This window comes from Eumetopias jubatus, unplaced genomic scaffold (assembly GCF_037043125.1).
Source record: "Eumetopias jubatus isolate StellerSeaLion01/CBP00866 unplaced genomic scaffold, mEumJub1_p1.0 scaffold_8, whole genome shotgun sequence".
Lineage (NCBI taxonomy): Eukaryota > Metazoa > Chordata > Mammalia > Carnivora > Otariidae > Eumetopias > Eumetopias jubatus.
In genome coordinates, this window is record NW_028274814.1 from 136840876 (window position 1) to 136863307 (window position 22432).

Genomic DNA, 22432 nt, shown 5'->3' on the forward strand with positions numbered 1-22432 from the left:
AAGGCAGGTCACAGCAACTAGAATCAACAGAGCAAGCAGTACTAATAGCGCTCTGTGTGGCTTCTCCTTCCAATCCCTTCGAAGAAATGCTGGTGCTCCCAGACAGCTGTCCTGGGGACCACTCCTCAAATTCCTCGATGATCTACAGTGCCCAGCACCTGCGAGTCACCAAGTTCATTGGTGGCCGTGATTACCCCAGAAACCTACACTGGGCTACTGACCTGTGTGCCACATACAGAGGGCCTTATTTTAATTACATCAACTGTGAATTACATAAATTGTGACTCCCACAGTTTGGCAAACACAAGTTCTTGCATTTACTCAGTTGGCAGGGTGCTGAGGACCAGCGGCAGATTGGGTGGGGTCTCTTCCCTCTTCCTTAGTTACCGTTCGTTCAAATGGACCAAATGCGGATGGGCCCAGTTTCATTTTCCCTCCTGGAAAATGTCAGCTCGTGGGGGTCCATGTGTAAACTATGGCAGGCACATCTCCCTTTATCAAGTCCTCACCCCAGTTTTTAAATTCACCAATTACTTGTATACTGCCGAATCCAGGGGTCTTTACTGGCTTTCTGTTCCATGTGTCACTGTTAATAATCTCTCCCCTCTCTGGTGGTCTTCATCATGCTGCTCTTTAAATGACACAATGAAGGGGGCACCTACCCTGGGGCCAGGCAAATGTGCCTTCAGTCAGTGTGATTTTTTGCCCCTACCTGGCTCCCTCCACCCTTGACCACTCCTCTCTTTTCATCCCAAAGTTTATTTACTCTTCTGAAAGGTCATCCCTTCTTATGTCCCCAACCACACCCTGATGCCTTTTACCCACCCGTCTGTACCGCTAGTGCTATAATGTCACCTGCTCTTCCATTCCATCTCTCTCCAACTGCCTACTGGACTCCACAGAATTATGGAATTTCAAGGGTGGAAAGGGATCCAAAGGTCAACCAGTCTAATCCTTTGTCTGTAGTTCACCACTAAAGGTTTTGGAAGTTTGGCAGGATTATGTTGCATTTTCACAATTATTGCTTATAGGACTGTAGGTCCTAATGATGCATATTCCCCTGCCTTTACCTTTAGGCTCCTTCTAAATCCAACCTGCACCCAGAGGTCTCACCTGAACTTCCCCCAAAGGATACAGATTCTATGTCTGCAAAGTCAATGTACCCAGACTGATCTAACTAAATCCAAATCCAAACAGCCCCCGCCAATCCAATTTCTCTTCTAGGCCATAAGTCTTGATTATTTCCTTAGGGGCCCATGCTCAAACCAGGGACTCCTAAGATTTTTCTATCCATTTCTCCCCTGTCCCATTTTACATACCCATCTCCTCTAGAGAGATCAGAAGGTTTTTCTTTGGCCTTTTCCAAAAGTTACTGATTTCCACTCCTATTACCTGACTCTTTAGATCTTGATAGGAAGACACAGTCTTCCTATCAGCCAGTCTGTCAGACACAAACATATGCGAACTCTTACTATGTGCTGCTCTAGGTCCTACAAACACACTGAACAACAATGTGGACAGAGCCGACATCCTCGAGGAGCTCATACTGCAATGGTGGGAACTTAGAGTAAACACATGGAAAAATGAATGAATCAGATAACTTCAGATACTGAAGATGGGTGAGAGGCACATGTTCAGCTAAGAAGTCCAGGGAGAAGCTCTCTGAGGCATGAGCGATGAAGAGGCAGCTGTGTGGTCTCAGGGACTAGCACTCCAGGCAGGTCAAGAGTCCCAGTTAAGGTGGAGTAAGCACACTCCCATCCTCTGTCCCCCACTGATTACAACTAAAAACTCTAGACAGAATACAAAAAGTAACCCTGAGGACACTAAAAATTAAACAATAGGAGGCTGATGGAGAGGGAAATCAAAACTTGAAGAATGACTGATAGAGTGTGAGTTTCGTGGGTTCTTTACCACTCATATTCCCAGCTTAGGCTTAAGGGCAGTCCTGATTCTGGAACTGTGTAGCAGGCATGGACTAAAAAAGCTCCAAAAGAAAGCCCGTTCTTCTGACCAAAGAACTCGGAAGGAAGGTCCTGAAGTACAAAGAGGATGGGGGCAGAATGCCTCTTTTGTCTCTTTTCACCCTTCTGGCCCTGATCCCAGGACAAAACTGCACTTTTGTGACAGGGCCAGCAGTAGTAGTGGCCAAGTAGGTCCCTAAAACTGCAACTCTTCTCCTTCACCAGAGGACACGCTCTGTGTTCAAGGAATGTGGAAGGTATCCACGTTATTGTTTTTCTCTCACTACGTTGCCCTGGGGGTGGACCCAGTCATAGGAAGTAAATAACAGTACAGGTAGGCTAAAACCTAGTTTCCAATCAGAAGACCAAAAACTAAGGCCCTTTCTGGGGGCTGTAGAGTGTGGGGAGAAATAGAGAGGAGCGATCTGGAAAATAGTTTGCCCAAATCTGTACAGGAAGTCCCAGGTTCACCTCTGCTGTGCACATGTGTGAAACTAGCCCAAAGCAGCAGAGCAGAAACCTTGAGAACTTGACTGCTGCATGGTGAAGACTTGCCCCTGGGTGCTGTACACATGGGCTGGCCTGCTAGTGCTGCAGTGACCTTGAAATTAAACTGACAGGGAAACCACAGAAGGCAGGTCAGGACTTGCAGTCTGAACCTAACTGGATTGATGGTCTGCTTAAAAAAATAAATAAAAAACAAATCAACATGCTACTGAGGATTTTAATAGGGCCAGAATATCACAATATAATATTAAAAGTGTCCAGATACAATCCAAAAATCACTTGGCACACAAAGAACCAGGAAAAGCTCAACAATTTTCAAGGGAAAAGACAACAGAAACCCAAATCCAAGATGACCCAGATGTTGAAATTATCATATTTTAAAGCAGCTATGATAACCAAGAAGTAAGAGTAAATGTCCTTGAAATAAGTGGAAAGATGGATGTTCTGAGCCAAGATATAGAAGCTTTAAAAAAAAAAGGCTGGGGGAAGACAAACACCAAATGGAAACTTTAGAACTGAAAAATACAACTGAAATAAAATTTTCACTGGACTGGCTCAAAGACAGAATGCAGATGACAGAGGAGTGAGTCAGTGAACTTGAAGACAGATGAATAGAATTAATCCAATCTGATCAACAGAAAAAGAAGAGAGAATAATATAGCCCCAGGGACTAATATAGGGACTTGTGATACAAAATCAAAAAGTCTGACGTTAATGTCATTTGGATATAACAAGGAGAGGAAGGAGAGATTGGTACTGAAAAATTTTAAAACGTGAGGAAATAATTGCTGGAACCTTTCTAAACTTGATGAAAAACACAAATTTAGAGATTCAAGAAGTTCGGTAAGCCCCCAAAAAGATAAACATAGAAAGTCATGCTCAAACACATCATACTAAAACTACTCAAAACCAAAGATAAAGCAAAAAGTCTTAAAAGCAACTTGAGGAAAACAACAGGTGCCACATAGGGTGCAAGACCATCTGAATGACTGCAGACTTCTCACCACAAACCATGGAGGCCTGAAAGCAATGGAATAACAGTCACAAAGTGCTGTGAAAACAACTGTTGACCCAGAATTCTATACCCAGCAAAAATACATGTTAGGAATGAAGAAGCAAGAGAGATCTTCTCAGTGAAGGAAGACTAAGACAATTTGTCTCCAGTAGACATGCTCTAAAAGACTTGCTGAAGGAAGTTCTTCAGAGGAAGGAAAATGATAGCAGAGAGAAATTTAGAACTTCAGAAATAAAGGAAGAGAAGCAGAAATGATAAGTATAAATATGCTATTTTTCTCAGATATCAAAATGCATGAAGCATAAATGGACAGACCTGGAAGGAGGTATAGACAAATGCATAACTGTTTTTAGAGACTTCAACACTCCTCTCTTAGTAACTGATAGAACAAATAGAAAATAAGCAAGAACACAGAAGACCTGAACACTATTAAGCAACTTGATCTTACTGGCACACTCTACCCAACAAGAGCCAAATACACATTCTTGTCAAGTATCCATGGAATATGGATACTAACACAGACCATCTCTAGGGTCATAAAATAAAGCTGAACAAATGTCAAAGAATTAAAATCATACAAAGCATGTTTTCTGACCACAACAGAATTAAACTAGGAATCAATTACAGAAAGATAGTTGGAAACCATGCAAATATTTTGAAATTGACAAAACATACTTCTAAATAATTGTGGATCAAAAGAAAGTCTCTAGGGAAATTAGATAGTATTTTTAACTGAATGAAAATTAAAACCATAACATATCCAAGTCTGCGGAATGTAGCCAACTCAGTGCCTAGAAGGAAATTGACAGCATTTAGGGTTTCTCTTAGAAAAGAAAGAACTTGAATAAAAAATCTGAGTTTCCAAACTTAATAAAATAAAAAAGAAGAGCAAACTATACTCAAAGCAAGAAGAAAGCAGGAAATCATAAAGAGGAGAAATCAATGAAATTTAAACAGAAAAACAATAGAGAAGAATCAATGAAGCAAAAAAGTGGTTCTTTGAAAATATCAATAAAATGATAAATCTTTAGCTAACCAGATCAAGAAAAAAGGAAGAGAAGTCACCAACTACCAATATCAGAAATGAAAGAAGGGATATCGCTAAAGACGCCACAGATATTAAAAGAATAAGAAAGGAGAAATACTATGAACAACTTTATTCCCATGAATTTAACAGCTTAGATGAAATGGACTGATACCTGAAAAAACACAAACTGCAAAAATTTATTCAAAAAGGAAGAGAAATCGTGGGTGATCTAACTATTAAATTAACTAGATTCATAGTTCAAGTATTTCCAACAAAGGAAATTCCAGGATGTGATCACTTCTTTGGTGAATTATATCAAATATTTAAGTAAGAAATAATAATTTTATATAATCCAGAAAATGGAAGGAATTGGCATTCATGACTTTCAGTTTTTCTTAGAGAACCTTCAAAGAACAACAAAAAAAGTATTTATTTTCTTGATGAGATAAAACTCATTCTATCGCAATACCACATGGGTCCACTGACCCTTCTCATATATATTATGGGGTCTTAGTGATCTTGATTTCAGTTTTATTAGATCGATTTCATTATCCTAAGAAATGGTCAATCATTACTCATTGTTTCCAACTATCCCAAGAAATGAGACTAAAACAGCAATAAGAAAACAAAAAATGAGGGGAATCGCCTAGCTGAGGACATGATATTGAAATGAATCACTCCCCAGTCTCCTGACTGCACTGCCCAAAGTATACCAGCATCTTTCAAGAAGTATAAAAAGAGACAGTGACACCATCTTTGTAGTCTTCTGTTAGTTTTCATTGAACACAGTGAGAAATTCAGAATGCTTATTTCATGCTCAAATGGCAGAGGGAAGAAAACAGATAAGAAGCTGTTTCCCAATGATCAGATGAACTGGAAGAGGAGTGCACACAGACAGAACACTCTGGATTCCAGTGATGATGGTGAAACGGATCATATAAGCCAAATCTCTTGACAAGTGAATGATATATTTCTAAGAACAAAAGGTAAATTAGGTATTTTAAATTCAGCTAGTCATTCAACAGGAAGGACCTGATCATACAATATTTTGTGACAAGAAGCTGGAGCATCTAATTTTGCTAAAAGGACACGTGACAGTGTTGTTTCATTGTCTATGATATACGTGCACCAAAATGCACTTGATGTGGGTTGTCAGTAGATAAATGGACAGGCAGGTGTGTCTTAAACAAGGGAAGAGACTGGAAGGGAAGAGATAATATAAAAATGGAACAGGTCATTGGACCAATCATTTTAATCAGTATTTATACATCTAAAAATGAAAATGTTTTGCAGTTATGAATCAAACAAGATGTTCTTACTCTCTTCAACCAATTTACAACCCTCAAAGTTTTCAAAAGTATTGTTTTGATAATGTCGTTGGCTAGTGAAGAAGTCCCAGAAGGCAGAGGGGCCCCAGCAAGAGGTTGGGATGACTTCCAGAAAGGGATGGCATTGAGGTTTGGCTGGTGGAAGAAAGAGAGGCTGGTGTAGTGGGCGGGTGAAGGAGAGTGAGATCTCTAGGCAGAGAAAGGGGGCCCTCCAAACAGGCACCCTGGGTTCACATCTCGGCCCCCCACCCATCACCTGGGTCCCTTCTCTGGAAAGTCTACTAGTAGTCCCCTCCCCCACCCCCACCCCCCGCTTTCAGGGTATTAAAGGATATGTCTTCACAAAGCATGGGCATGGGGTCTGGCCATGGGAGGGTCTGGCTTTCTAAAGCAGTGTCTTAGTTGGGGTCTCTGCACTATCTCTACCAGACCCTTGGAGGCCACACTGGGTCTCCCTGGGCTGCGGGCTCTCCTCCTTTACATCCATCCTCTACTCTTGGGGCTGCTGAAGGATCTTTCTGCAGCGCAATGTGACCCCCTCCCTCCATAGCACAAAACCCTCTCCTGCTGGTAAAGGATGAACTCCCCAGCCCAGTTCTCTGGCCCCTTCTCAGCAGGCCCTCCTGCCTCTCCAGGATTCCCCTCCTACCATACCCCACCATCCATGCATGCCATTTCTGCACACATATCCTCTCCTCATTTCCCGAATGTGCTCGACATTCCCACCTCAGATTTTGTAAGTGCCGCTCTCTGGCCTTGAACCGCCGTCTGGTAGTCTGCACCTGACAAACTCCTACTCTCACCTCAAGATCCCACTCAGATGTCCCACTTTTCCTGTGCACCTCAAGCAGGCTTAGCTGCTCCCATCTCTGTGGTACTTCAGACAACCTTACATTTCAGTGTAGCTCTTTATTTTTGTACCTGTCCCATACACAGCCATTATCTCCTTCAAAAGGAACCTTATTCATCTTTGCATCACCCCGTCCCGGGGCAACAACTAGCACATAGCAGACCCTCAGTAAATATTTGTTGAATGAAGGCATACATACAAATAAGAAGGCTGAGTCATTTGAATGGGAAGATGGCGCTTTGTGGTTGAAATTTTCTAGGTTCATTCTGCATACATTTTCCAGAAAATTCTTTGGGAAGGATATTTTTGTATTGTTTTAATGTTAAGCAATCAAGTCTCATATTAAAACTCCTCAGAACTTGAGCAATTGGAAGCAGGTGTCCAATTCACATGCTATATGATCATTTCACTTAGAGAGAGACTACAGTTGTTTTCTTTCTGGCTGGCTTTTCTTAAAGTACAGGCAAAATAAAACCAACGAATTCAGAGAGAAAAACTAAAGAGCAGTATCAGAGGGCTTCTGCAGCCTGGCCAAGTATCATGCAATCTGGCCCAGCAATGGGGGCTCCTGAGGGCTCCCCGCTCCAGGGAGCTCTCTTGCCTGGTGGAGGGAGTAGGCCACTGGTACCTCAAGGGCAGAACAGCCTAGTGAATGTTACTATTATGCAGAAAACACATCTCTGCATTATCGTAGTGGATGGTAATGCTTCCAAAAATAGTAGTATTGGTCAAGGAGTGGCTGAATGGCTTCTTCATTGAAGTTTGTTGGCATTCAACAGATCTCAACGGGGTAGATGGTATTGGGATTGCTGTTACTGCTTAAGGGGGCGTATACTCTCACTGGGAGAAATGGAGGAGACAGATGGAGTTCCAGCCGGGCTGGACATGCAGACTCCTCTCCTCACCGGCATGGAGTGGACAGGGGCCGGGGGGTGGAGCACTGCCTGGGAAAGAGCTGGAAGAGTCCTTGCATCTCCCCAAACAGTTGCACAGCTGACCCCAGGTTTATAAAAAGAAAAAGATATTCAGTCAACCCTTGAACAGTGAGGGGGTTAGGAGCACCAACCCGCATAAGTCAAAAATCCCCAAAGAAGTTCTGACTACCCCCCCCCAGATTAACTACTAATAGCCTACTGTTGACTGGAAGCCTTACAGAGAACACAATCGATTAGCCCATATTGTGTATGTTACATGTATAAATACACTGTATTCTTACAATAAAGCCAGGGAAGAGAAAATGTTAAGAAAATCATAAGGAAGAAGGGGTGCCTGGGTGGCTCAGTGGGTTAAGTGTCTGCCTTCGGCTTGGGTCATGATCCCAGGGTCCTAGGATAGAGCCCCACATCAGGCTCCCAGTTCAGCGGGGAGTCTGCTTCTCCCTCTGCCCCCCTTCCTCGTACTCTTTCGATCTCTCTCTCTCTCAAATAAATGAAAATCTTAAAAAAAAAGAAAATCAGGGGCACCTGGGTGGCTCAGTTGTTAAGTGCCTGCCTTCGGCTCAGGTCATGATCCCAGAGTCCTGGGATCGAGCCCTGCATGGGGCTCCCTGCTTCGCAGGAAGCCTGCTTTTCCCTTTCCCACTCCCCTTGCTTGTGTTCACTCTCTTGCTGTCTCTGTCTGTCAAATAAATAAATAATCTTAAAAAAAAGAAAATCGTAAGGAAGAGAAAACACGTTTATAGTACTGTACTGTATGTATATAAAAAAATCCACATATAAGTGAACTGGCAGGGTTGAAGTATCCTGTGTTGTTCAAGGGTCAACTGTGTATGTATAGGTTTACATTCACAAGAAAAGCCTGAAATGATACTCAGTTTCCATCAATTACCATAAGGGGTTCCGTGGTTCCCCAATGCACACAGATTGTGTGGGCTGACGTGTTAGTAGCTGGACGAGTGTCCTCTCGACAAGTGTTAGCGTGCAGCCCCCGGGAGTGGTCCAGCACAGATCAGACAAAGGGCAGGGTGCCAAGAGGTCTTGGAAGGCTGAGCAACACACATATACACCTGACCCCCACTTTATAAGAGAAAATATGTAAGTATCTGTATTTGTGTGCCTTGAAAGAAGACTGGTATGATTCACGGTGAAATGCCAAATGCCAACACGATGCTTATGGGTGGCTAGGTGAGGTTGTACCTTCTAATCTGCACCTGTAATTTCTAGCTTTTTTTACATTGATCGCATAGTCCTTGTGTGATTTTTCTGGAATCACCAAAAAGACAAAATAATTGCTCCCAGGGGGCAATTCTGCTCCCCCTGGCACCCTGCGGGCATGGCGGAAGCGCTGGATTGGGCGCGGGCAAAGGCGCTGAGCCGCACTGTCCTCTTACCTAATGAGTCTTTGAGGCACATCATCTGTTCCGAATGGTCTCTTCTCACACAGATTTCGAAATTCCCGATAATTTAGAGTGACGCTGAGTCTCAAGCCAAGAAGGCCCAGGAAACGCTCAAAGTCTTCATCTTTAAGATTGAACAGTAAGTGCAGTAGCAATCTGTGAAGATCATGCATGTTGATTATGCCATCCCTATCAGTGTCTATTTTAAAGAAGGCAGAGTAGGGGTCCTAAAAACAAAACGCACATGTCAAAGCACTTCCTTCTGAACCCCGACGACAACACACTTACAACCCCACACAGAGGGACTCGTCTCCAAAACGAGGACGGGGCAGCCTTCCCCCTCCTGCTTTTGGGAGCCCTCCCTCCTCCAGGAATATCCTTGCCATGATGTTTTTCCCGAGAAATGATAGACCATGTTCTCCGGTGCCCTCTTTTAATGCAAAGAGTCCAGGAAAAGGGACAAGAAGGGCTTATCTTTCCCCTTCCCTCTGCTTATGGTACCGCTCCTTCCAGCACCGGAAGTAAGAGGATGCTGGAGCTTTCCGGGGCAGAGAAACATCTAGATCTCAATGTTTCTACAGAGGGTTCATGATGTTTGGTGACTTCTCTCTACAGGAAAATGAGTGCAGTACTGGATGGCACCCCAAGGGGCCATCCAGAGGCCAGGGCCCGGTGTTTGAGGACCATGCTGAGGAACCAGCCCTGGCTGAGCTCTGTGTGCCTGCTGTACCCACAGGACGTGGCACGGGTGCGCCTGCTCAGTCGGTGGTGCCGCACGAGGGCACGGCCATCCCTATCCTGCAGATGAGGAGATGGAGGCTGGGAGCGAACTTGTGATTTAGAGGCCGTGCTGCCCCTCCTGGAGGCGGGTTGTTTAATTTCAAATCCCAGCTCTGCTACTTCATTTTGGGGTAACCTTAGGCAAGATCTTTAACCTGGCCACACTTTCATTTTCTCATCCGTAAAATGGGGATGGTGAAAGTCCCTACTTCCTGGGGTGGTGGTGAGGGTTGAATATGCTAATGTATGCCAATCACCTGGCACGTTTTCTAAGTGCCCTAACATGTTGTCTGTTACTATTACTGTTGCCCGAGGTCAAACAGCAAGTGCCTGACACTCAGGCTTTGAAATGGGCTCTGTCTCGGCCAATGCCCGTGTTTCCCCCGAATGTACTTCCTGTGTCTCAGACTTGAAGAGTCGATGATGTGGCCTCAGCATCCCTCGTCTCCATCAGTACCTGATGCAGCCCCCGCACCCCCCACCCTGCTCCACCGCCGCGGGTTCCTCTGGTGACTCTGGAGGCGCTGCACTCATACCTGCATGTCCCGGGATCTGCCTTATTTATAACAAAGCGAGACCCGCTATGACTCAAGTGTCTAGTTCAGACATCTTGGGATTTTGTGGAGAGATCTGTCTTCACTCCTGCATTCACTCAGCACCTCCTATGTGCAGTCACTGCACCGAAAGGTATGGGGACCGACTTCCAATGCTGCCCCTGCCTCTCAGGGGCACCACCATCTAGCAGGCAGGTACCTGTGTCACCACCGCTGGGGACTTGCTCGGGGTGCAGGCCACCTCTTTGCTGCTGATTCCCACGACACCGCCAGCGCCAGGCCCTCCCACACCCTCCAAGCTCACATCTGCAGGGGCTCTGGGGCATCTCGGCTTGGATGTCAAACCAAACAAGCCCCAGGTCAAGCCCCTGACCTCCGAGCCCCGCCCTCAACTTGCTCCTCCTCGGCTTTCCCACGTCCAGAGATGACAGGCTTTCTTTCACAGACCTTGGCGTCAAGCCCGGCCCCTGCTTTCCTTGCGCGCGCCGCCCCGTCCCAGTGCCGCTCCCCGGAGCCCACAGGAAGCGCACAAGGGGCTGGGGGCGCCCCCACTGTTGCCACCACTCGCACAGCCCCAGTCAGTGCCCACCGCGCCTCTGCTCACCCCGCCGGCTCTCCGCCGCATGCACAGTCCGGTCCTAAGTCCTGCTACGGCCCCCAAACCCAGAGACCCCGCTGCCCTCATTCCTCTCCTCTGCCCCCTTGCTGGCCCAGGAACATGCTAAGCCTGCCTTGGGCATCTCAGGGAATTCTCCACAGTACCTGCACCCTTTGGCGTGTCCGCTCCAACGTCACCTCTCAGGGAGCATTTCCTGACCCCCTCAGGACAACGGCACCCTGATCGGTCCCTGACACTCACCCTGCCTTACTTTTCTTCATAGAGCATGTCACTGCCTGACAAACTGGAGACTTATGCCTTCACTGTCTCCTCCCTTTCTGGAAGGTAAACATGTGACTGGGGCTCTAATCTGTTGCTCGTATCTGCAGCTCAGAGCGCTGCTCCATAAACACCTGTGGAATGAAGCTGGTGGGTCTGGAGAGGGCAAGTGTTCCCTGAGCACCTAATACGTGCCAAGCACTCTGCTGGGCAGACACACATTGTAACTACAACACGGTCCCTGACATCGAAGTTCTCACAGTCCAGTAGGGCACAAAGGCTGCAAGCCAAAGACAGCAAGTCCATGTGGCAGGTGCCGGAAGTTAGGCGTGAGAGCTGTGCTCACTGCCAGCCTGGACTGCCAGATGATGGGGACAGTCCACATGCCATGGAACCCACATTGAAAATCTTCACAAAAATAAAAACCTTCATCATTCCCCACATCTTGGTCTTTGGCTCCCCAGAATGAAGACTCCTAATTTTATTGGAGTCACACAGATGCAACCTCTACTAGACATGTGGCTTTGGGTAAGTTTCTCCCCATATTAGACCCCTGGTTTCTCCATCTGTTAAATGGGGATGCTAATGCCTACTTGATAGGGTAGTGTAAGGATTTAAACAAATGAGGCCATGTAGGTAATCCTTCCAGTTCACAGCCTGGCATGGAATGTGAGGTCTTTTATTCATTCAACAAATACATATCGATCATGTATTACATGGCAGGCACTGTGGTAGCCATTTGAGTTACTGTGGATGATTCAGGAACAACTCAGCCCTAATGTCTCATAGGATTACAAGTCCACATGCACTTGTGCTGGAAGGGGAACGGACGGCAGCCGATCTCCCCACAGATCTGAAGGTGAGGGGAAGCACCGAGCACTTAAGAAAGATCAGAGCTTGGGTAGGAGTTAACTGATCAAAGGGGTTGGACTGGCAGTCCAGGCAAAGGAACAGAATGTGCAAAGACATGAAGGTGAGGAAGAACACTGGCTGGAGTGTGAAGTGAGGAGGAGAGGGATCAAGGTACAGCTGACTGGGGCCTGCAGGCCAATCAGGCAGGACTGAGGCCGGTCCTCAGGGGACCAGCAAAGGGGATGCTCTGATCAGGGCTACATCCTGAGGCCAGCCCACAAGGTCCAATGTTGAGGACAGACCATGAAGTGAAAAATGAAGTTGAGAAATATATGTATGGAATGATCCCATTTGTGTGTATGGGGGGCGGGGAGGGGTAGATCCTGATTGTTTTAAAATATAAACCTGAATCCATGGACACGTGCCGGACCCTGCAGAGACGCTGTCCCTGGGCTGAGGGAGCCCACAGGGGCCACAGAGAACCCGTGGTCAGGTCGTGTCCCCGGGTCACCCAGGGGCTCTCTGGGCCTGCTTTCCTCACCACCGTCAGGGAGAAAAGATGTCCCTTATTTGGTCACGATGAATTATTTCCTCAGCTCTTCATGGTTTTTGGCCTGAGCTGTGGCTGTGACCCCAGCTGAGCGCTGATATGGCCTCATTGGGCTACAGAATTACTAGGCCGACAGCGGCAGCAGTTGTGATTGTATTTTAAACTAATTCAAGTTGGGTTTTTCATTATTGACGAAGAGAGACATTCAAGAATTTCTCATGAATAGGAACTCAATAAAGTAAGTAAAGTGACTGTCCCTTCCCATTCAAAAATCAAGGCACATACTTTGCCTCATTCACGCCCATCTGTGAGGACAACAAGCAAACGTGCAATGACCCCAGATGTCACCCGCATCCTAGTACAGACCATGCAAACTCTGGCAATTAGAGGTTCACTTTCTCTCAACCACTAGATTATAAACTCTTGGCAGGATAGAGTGGGTGTCAGCGAGTGTTCATTGAATCAGTTCGTTGTGTAATTATTTAAACTAAAGATCACTGGGAAATATGGGACATGTGTGCGCTGTCACCAAGCTTCACGGGGACCAAAGGTAGGAAAACAGTGGTGCGAGCCCAGAGCTTGGCTCTCCCCACTGAATCCCCCTCACTGGGAAAGGTGTGCAGAGGAGACAGGAGGAGGGAGAGGCCAGAAAAAGGGGTCTGGCTTGCAACAGAGTGGGTGAGTTAGTGCCCCAGGTAAGGGCAGCAGAGGGGTGCTGGCCTGGACCCCTCTGGGCCACTCTGGCCCTCTGCTGATGGGCACAGAAGGAATGCTTGCTCCCGGGGCCTCTCTGCCTCCCCTTCTGCCCTCTCGCCCTCAGCCAGGCCTTCCTTCTTCAGAAAACCAGGCTCTTGACCCTCTACCTGACCCCGGCCTGCTCTGTGCTCCCTGGGGCTGGGCATTCGCTCAGACTGAATACTGAGGACCAGCCCTTCTCCGCATACGCTTACGGGGACCACAGCTTTTCAAACCAAGAATTAGGATGCAGGGTCTGATGGCTGGACAGAATGTTCAAAGTCAGAACCATCCTGCAAATCCAAGCTAGACAGTCATCATAAATACATTTATTTTTAAATGGGAGCTTGGTAACCAAAATGCATCTCCAATTGGCAGTCAGTGTGGAGAAGAGGCTTCAGAAACACAGAACCATGTGGGGGCTAGCTCACCCCCAGGTTGCTCCCCACCCTTCTCTTCTGGACTCACCCCCTCCTCACCCACGTGCTCCTGCACACCCTGGGGCCTCCACCCTATAGCTAATACAGTCGGCTTATTAAATTGATCTTCCCCCTTTAATTGCTCCTTTTACTTCTCACCACAGCAGTTAAGTTGTTCTACGCCTGCCTCTGTGTTTACATGGCTGCTGTCTATTTCTCCTGTCTTATCCATTCCAGCTTCCACATGCGACCCATCCTACCGATAAGTGAGCTTTTCCCTGAAGCCCATGACCTGTCCGCCACCTGCCTTGAGCAAGCTCCCTCTTCTAGTGTTTGCTCATTTCTTTTTCTGGCCAGCACAATGCTGGGGGTTTAGGATTCGGTTCAGGAGCCACCTCCTCCAGGAAGTCCTCCTTAATGGAGTGTTTTCCCTGTGCCTCCGTAGCAGGCTACAGCTCCCTCTACAACCAGCAATCCCATGTGTCTGAATCATCTGCGTCTCAGAATGGATGAAGCTCCTATCTTTCATCCCCAGCTTTTAGCAGAGATTCCAACCTATCCTAAGTGCATAATGCTCATCTGGTGAGTGAATGGGTGGTGTGAAGACGATGGATGAATGGATCCTAAATTCCCTGTAACTCAGGTTGCCCAGACCCTCCCCACCCCATCCCCTCCTTATTTCTCCAAGGCCTTTGAGAGGCAGAAGGCAGAGCCAACAAAGTGGCAGTAGGGAAGGACCTCAGGGAGGGGAGGGGATTGCAGAGTTAAGGCTGAGTCCCCCTCCCCAGGAAGGAGAGAAGGGGTGAGCCTGAGTCTGTGGTGTGTCCCATGATGAGCCGAACATAACGGGCTCCCGGAGTGACAGCCTGCATGGTTGAAGGCTGGGAGCATGGTGTGTGTGTTGGGGGGGTGTCCAGATAAGCCAAGCAGTAGATAGGTCATAGTTTACCCGGAAGGCTTCCTTCAGTCTCTGGGGGAACTGCTTCAGGCATTCTTCAGCGGTTATAAAGTAGCTGTCTAAATTATTCTTTGAAAGAACTGGAGTCTGCAATGGGGTCACTTCTGGCCCATTCATTTTAGCATCTGAAACAATGACACAAACCAGAAGACTTCCATTAGTGGCATGCCTACCTCTTTATTTCTGTTGCAACACTGGATGTCTTCCTGTCCCAAATCCTGCCAGAATACTCGACGGGAATGAGGCTCTGTGAAGTGAACTTAGCATTACCTTGGTTATGATCTGGTTTCTTTCCCTTCAGTTTCTTGGACATTCTCCCATCACTGCAAGGGCTCGTTCTCTGTATGGCGGGGCTACACTGTCGGCCAGCACACAGTGGCCACCATGCCCGCCCGTTCTTCCAACAGGGCAGGACATCTTGCTTACCCCTCCATTCCCAGAGGCAGTGAATGAGAATTCCTGCCCAGTTTTGGTTCCTAGCCTCGTGCCCTAAACATAGCAATGTGTAAGTCAATCAACATTCCTTAATCCACCAGGTGTTTCCTGACCGCTTATCTGCTGGACACTGTACGAGGGGCCTTCAAGTATTTGCTGGTCTTTTCAACAACCTTAAGAGGTGGATTCTCTTCTTGTGCCTTGTTTACATGCAAGGAAATCTATTATTTTGCCCATTTTACATTTGAAGAGATGGAGGTTCAGGGGGTTCCCCCAACTTCCCCAAGGTCACAGAGTTCATGGACAGCAACACTGAACTCTGGCCCACCAGATTCCAGAGCCCGGCAGGCTCCTTACTGGGTTATGCCCTCTCTCTCCCCTAAAACAGAGGAAGAAACTATAATCTCTACTTAAAAAACAACCTATTTCCATCAGGTTGGGATAATGTGAGTGTGGCCTTGTTTAAAGCCAGGCTACAAACCTAGGACTTGGTTTTAGATTTGGTTCTCTGCACATGTCACCACCACCCTCTCTCCACTGCTGTGGTCTGTAGGATGGAAGGTGGGCAGACAATCTGGAGCTCGTGGGCATCCTATGGTCCAGTCTTGAACCTGGCTTTTACCTCACCTTAACTTGGGCTTGGAGTGGCCTCCCTCAGGTTCACTACACCTGGCAGATAACACCTTCCCCTGTTGCTTAACTCGCCTCTGCTGTGTGCACTCCAGACCCCCGCCCTGGAGCCAGCCTGGTGCCTAGGTCTCTACCCCCACCTCTGTCAGCATCTGGCTACGCAGGAAGATGGGCAGTGCTGGGGGACTGGTGGGGGGGGCATAGGAGGAGGAGGAGAGTGGGGGGGAAAGAACAGGGGTAGGGAGGAAGCCAAGAGCAGTTGTTGGCTATTGAGTCAATTTTTCGCTCTGCAGAGGACCTGCAGCTCTGGGACCTGGGGCAAGTGACTGACTCATCTTGGGCCCCGCTTTCCTCACATGAAAAATGAACTCACCTGGCACACTGGAAGCACTAAAATAAATGTGAGTTCCGTTTCCTCCTTTTTGTTCTCCTTCAAAAATGTCATATACTCAAAGTGTCAACATTCTAAAATTCTATGGCTTCTCGAGTTGCCTGTTTCCCCTGCACGTGGGACCCCCCTGCCCCTAGGACAGAACGCTAGTGCTAGTCTGCGGTGGTCAGAAGGGACCTTCGCGTTTTCCAGGTGAGGAGTCCCAGCTGCCACTGCCCCTAGGGGAAACCCATCGCACCGCGCAGTCATCTCCCAGACCGCACATGGGGAGGACAGCAAAATGTCCTGCCCTGTCCAGCCTGAGTGCATTTGCAGCAAAACAGAAGAGTATTCTGTCAACGTATTTGTGTGATTTCTGTAGCTTTTCTAGAGGGCTTATTTGTCACTCTAAACTTCAGCAAGAGTGGAGACCAGGGGGAGGATGACATGGGAGAGAGATGGGGGGGGGCGGCTGCTTGTCATCCCTCTGCCAAGTGTGGGGCGGGGGGTAGAACAAGAACAGGGGGCAAACGGGAGGCCCCAGCTTCCAGGCTTGACTGCGCTGTACGCCATGAATTTCCTGGCAACCGCTTTGGGGCAGGGGGAGGGGAGGGCCAGCACTGAGCCATCTTGGGTGTGTCGTGGAATCTCTTAGAATCTCTGTGTCCTTCTCTGCAGAAAAGGAGGAAGGACACTTGCCTGGGTGGTGCATGGGTGCCGCTAACCACAGACAAACAGGAGCTATTCTCAGGAGGAAAAATCTCAAAGGACAGGAAGCGTGATGGAAGGAGCATGGGCTTTGGAGCAAATTTTAGAAACCATGTGTGCTCTAAGTCTGTAGAAGTCTGTAGAGGCAAAATTCTGCACTCACAGTTTGGTTTAGTGAAAAGAAAAGGCCGAAACACAGTCAGACAAAAATCAAACAAAAATGTCTGTTTCTAGTCTTAGAACACATACTGTTTCCGCATCTCAGCTCACGCTACTTCAACCCAGCAGCCTCGAGGCACCGCTCAACAAGCCTGGCAGTGCCACCAGCCACGTCCCAGCAGGGCTGGTGCTGGAGATTAGCTACCTCCAAATCCTGCTGCAAAATCAAGATAACTCATCCCTTCTTTCTGATATCCTATTTTTGCAGTCAGCAGAGCGTACTGGTCGTCATCCATGGGCATTCCGCTAGCCTCCAGTACCTGGCAAGGAAGAAAGTGAAGGGAGAGGCCGTTAGGTTGTCGCAGGCTCTCCCTGCTGACTGAACCCCTCCAGCCCCGCAGCGGGCTCACCAATGGTGGCCCTGTGCTCCAGCCTGTGATTGTTACTCATCTGCCTCCACCCACAGGCTCCCTGTGAGTGGGGCCCTGGGGGAGGGGTGGGGGGGTTGGCTCCCTGGCCCAGGGCAACGTTTGTTTGTTGAGCGAGTGAGTAAACAAAGTAAACAAAGGAGTAACTGGGCTCCTGGCCTTGCGCTCAGCAGGCCTGGCCCTGCGGGTTGCAGTCAGCACTGCAAACCTTTCCAAAGGCCACGCCTTCCAAGACATCCAAATTCACATCCGCTGGCACTGCCATGAGTTTCGAGTCTCCTAAAGTGAGATTTATATTCACATATATCCTAGGAAACATGAACAAAATAAAGGTGGTTTGAGGAAGGAAAACTAAAATTTTTATTGAAGTTTCATTACGATCCACAGTTTAAGCTGCAAACTACTGCGTTTTTTGTGGGGGAGAGGGTATCCATGGACCCTGTTCTCCTCTCCTTACGTGAGTGCACTCACTGAGAGTCACCCATGGTCCCTTCCTTCTACCACATGGAACCTACTGCTTACTAATGGTTTCCATTTTGTGTGAGTGGTTGGGCGGGTGGAGGAACAAATGAGAAAACGCACTTCCCTGCATTGCACATAGTGAAGTGGAATTAGCTAGATGATGCCTTCCTAGGGGAAACTGATTAGCTGGGCTGCTCAAGGAGCAGATGATGCTGCACCCCTCTGTCAGTGGCCAGTAGGCCAACAATGTGGCCAGTGTTACCTGCCTGCAGGTGAATTCCCCCCAGAAGGGATGCTGAGGGGAATATAGGCAGGACAGAAGATACCATCCCTGCTGCTCTCAAAGCACCACAATTTAAATCAGAAAACATGGGTTTTCTTCCAGAAAAGGACATTGAATCAGTTCACTTGAAATGTGTGCATCTAAGGGCCAAAGACATCCAGGATGGCTGAACTCGCCCAGGACAGATGAAAGAAACCTGTCTGGGAGAGCAGAAAGTCTGGGATGGGTTTTGAAGGAAGGGTTTGTTTGTGTTTTCAGAGGGGAAGGGGACATGGAATACAGAGATCAGCCATTAACACAGATCAGGGGCTCTGGTGCCACAGAAGCCAGAGTAAGTTGGAGAGCAGAGGACAGCAGGGTCAGTTCCACACTGACTGCATTCTGTGGAGGAAGCTCAAGGGGGAGAGGAACAGGGGATGAGATGAGACAGTACTCATCACTGCCACCACCATGATCACCACCATCACCATCATCCCCACCACCAACACCACCATTACCATCATCACCACCATCACCATCATCAGCATCATTATCATCATCATCATCATCACCATCATCATCATCATCATCACCACCATTACCACCATCACCACCACCATCACCATCAGCACCTTCAGCACCATCATCACCATCATCACCACCATCATCACCACCATCACCATCATCACCATCCTCATCACCATCACCATCATCATCATCACCACCATCACCATCATCACCATCATTATCACCATCATCACCATCATCATTATCACCACCATCACCACCATCACCACCACCATCACCATCATCACCATCAGCACCATCATCACCACCATCACCATCATCACCACCATCATCACCACCATCACCACCATCATCACCATCATCACCATCATCATCACCATCAGCACCATCATCACCATCATCATCACCACTATCATCACCACGATCACCATCATCACCACCATCATCACCATCACCATCATCATCACCATCAGCACCATCATCACCATCATCATCACCACTATCATCACCACGATCACCATCATCACCACGATCACCATCATCACCACCATCATCACCATCACCATCATCACCATCATCACCATCATCACCACCATCAGCACCATCATCACCACCATCACCATCATCACCATCATCATTACCATCAGCACCATCATCACCACCATCACCATCATTACCACCACCATCACCATCATCATGCTTATTGCCTGTTACATGCCAGGATTGTGCTGAGGTCTTTATAGATATGGAGCCTTCTGCCTCGGCCTCTCCAGACTAGAACTGCAGAATGTAAACCCACTGAGCTGCAGCAGGGTATCCACAACTTGTGTGCTGTCATTGGCTCCTTCTGTTTGGGTGCATCCTTCTCCATGTGTGGGACCAGGACCCAGGGAGCTGGCACCACTGACTGTTCTTATTCTCACCATCGGGTTCAGTAATGAACAGAATGCGACAGTGGTTCGCTGTAACTGTACTGGCCCAGTTGGTCAGGCCCTGGCCTTGGCTTGGCTTGTGTGTGTGAGTTAAAGTAAACAAGCTACAGGAGGTGTCTGATGCAGGATCGGAAGCTGAGTGAAAAGGGAAGGGAATGCAGGTGTGGTGGCGTTGCCTGCAGGGGCTTGGTGGAGAGTAGCACTGGAATCCAAGACGATCCCAAAGGCCCGCCTGGGGACCTGAGCAGTGGCGCTGGCTAGGAACTCTTACGGCTCTGCGCCATCTGCACATGCACCCTATCCCAGCTCTGTGGGACAGCCTGGCCCAGCACAGGATGGCATGAGTGTTTCGATGGAAAGCTACGGCCTACACAGAAGCACCCAAGCGGCAGGGGGACTCTGAAGCGGATAGATTGGTTGCTTTCTTTGAAAAATAACTTTATATTTTGAAAACAATTACACATGAATTATTCATTGCAAATTCCTCCTGCTCAGTCCTTTCACAAAAACATATGTATGGGTAGTAAGGAAATGTCTGTAGGCAAATGTTTCACAGCCTGGAGGCTTGTGAAACACCACAGAGGTTAGGCATGACTTCAGCAGCCTGTCCAGAGGTTGCAGGCGTGCAACCCCTGACGGGCACAGAGCATTATGCAGGACGCAAAACCCAGAGGGTGTGATCACCAGAAGAGGCAGCATGCACTTTACAAACACGCATGTCCCCAGAGCTTTTTGCACACTCTCATTTCTAAGATGAACACAATAGCAAAGCAACCAGATTTATCATGACCCTTGGAGGCAATTTACCATACAGTGTAAACCTAAACAGCAGCATTTATAAAGCAGATTTCAAAACATTTAACCATTCAAGTCGAGTCCTTGGGTCTTTTCTACAAGGCATTTCCCTAAGAAAGTTCCTCAAAGAGTGATAAGCCATGGCCCTGGCATAAATCTGATTCACAAAACCGTCACTCCTGCCATCCCTGGGATGTCCCTTAGATTGCAGACTGGTTCTTCCACAAGAGGCTACATCATTCCAGAGAAACATCCACCCGTCTCTCCGTGTGAGGAATACTTGTTCACTGGGCCTTTTTGTGTCATCTTTTTGGTGATCTTCCTGGGGATTATAATATATGCCCCTACATTTTCCCAGGCTACTTTTAGAGTTCATGTGGAACCGCCTCACCTAAAATGAAGAACCCTCAGGACCATCTAGGCCTTACCCGGCCCCCTGCCCTCTAAGCTACTCTTGTCCTTTGTTCCATGTCTACATAGATTAAAAGCCTGAGACAATGTGAAAATGTTTGCTTTAAGCACTCATATGCATTTAAAAAGATTTTTCCATTTATTTATTTGAGAGAGAGAGAGCACAGAGGGAGAGGGAGAAGTAGACTCCCCACTGAGCAGGGAGCCCAAGGCGAGACTAGATCCCAGGACTCCCGGATCATGACCTGAGCTGGAGGCAGACGCTTAACCCACTGAGCCACCCAGGTGCCCCATATGCATGTTTTAATTACAAAAAAAATAGCCTTCTGTATTTAATTGGATTTGTACCATTTCCAATATTCCTTATTCCTTCTTGGTCATCTGAGCTCCACCTGGTATCAAACTCCTTCATCCTGAAGAGTTTCCTTTAGCATTTCTTACAGTGAGGATCTGCTTGCAGTGATCTGCTTGGAGCATCGCAGATAAAAGCCCCTTGCCTGAGAACACTGCCGGTGGTGGGTGTTCCAGGGACAGTGGCTCAGGTGTGAGAGTTTTAAGTTGGCAAGCGTCTCAAACAGAGTCCCAGCTCTGACCACCTCATGACAAGGGCCAGAGCTGGCCTTGCAGCTGTCCACACTCCTTCCTGCCCCCAGGTGGTGATGGAAACTTCACAGGTGTCACCGAGAAAAGAGAATCTGACTGAAGATCTACTAGGTGCTGGCCACTGCACCAACCTGACTTTCACACATCATCTTAATTAAATTCGCAGTGCTCCTCAACGAAATATGACCGATTCCATCTTACAAATGAGGAGATCAACGTTTAGGAAGAAAGCTAACTAAGCCACCTGCTTCCTGGACAGACACAGCTGTACGTGGCAGAGCAGAGGTGTGGACACATGCTAGCCGGACACCGTGGGACGGCAGCATCTTGTGACGCAGCACTGGGGGAGCCTGATGGCATCTGCTTCCACCTCACCTTTTACAGATGAGGGGCCCAGAGCCCAGGGGCGCATGGGAGTAGTGTGCAGACACCCCAGTAACTCAGGTGTGGGTTACTGTCCAGAGATGCTTGGTGGCCAATGACAACAACCCAGCACTGGTGATGGTCTGGATTCACAGTGGAGGCTTCTGGCTCTAGAAGTAACGGGCTGCACAGCCACATGCTGGGAAGTGTGTCACTCCCCATTCAGATGACACAGCCTGTGCAGCCTGCAGCGGATGCCACTGAAACTGGGTTTGGGTGTCCCCCGAGCCTCTATGTGCCACATGTTTGGGACAGGGTTACAACAGGAACAGGGACTCCACGAGCCAGCTTCTGCTTGACAAACCATCCAAAGCCCAGTGGCTGACCCAAAAACAAGCATTTACTCTCACGCTCATGGATGTGCAGTTCAAGTGCAGTCTTGGCGGATATAAGATGGTTTGGCTAGGTGTTTCTGATTCAGGCTGTGGGTTGACTGGGCTTGGCATCAGGCTGCAGGTTGGGTTTAGGCCTGTTCCGGGTGTGTCCATTCTGGGGATCAAACTGAAGGGACAACAGCTACCCTGGGAAAGCTCTT

The 22432-nt window shown here is 47.9% G+C and overlaps 1 protein-coding gene across 1 annotated transcript in view; it reads right to left on the reverse strand.

Annotated features, from left to right (window-relative positions):
* The window catches only part of EFCAB6 (EF-hand calcium binding domain 6), a 204428-nt gene that overhangs the window by 69754 nt on the left and 112242 nt on the right, over nt 1-22432 (reverse strand). Inside the window, exons 16-18 of the mRNA XM_028115294.2 lie at nt 17259-17373; nt 14743-14876; nt 9021-9253 (exon numbers count right to left, since the gene is read on the reverse strand). Of these exons, the coding sequence (XP_027971095.2) occupies nt 9021-9253; nt 14743-14876; nt 17259-17373 (482 nt within the window). The remainder of the gene's footprint in view (nt 1-9020; nt 9254-14742; nt 14877-17258; nt 17374-22432) is intronic.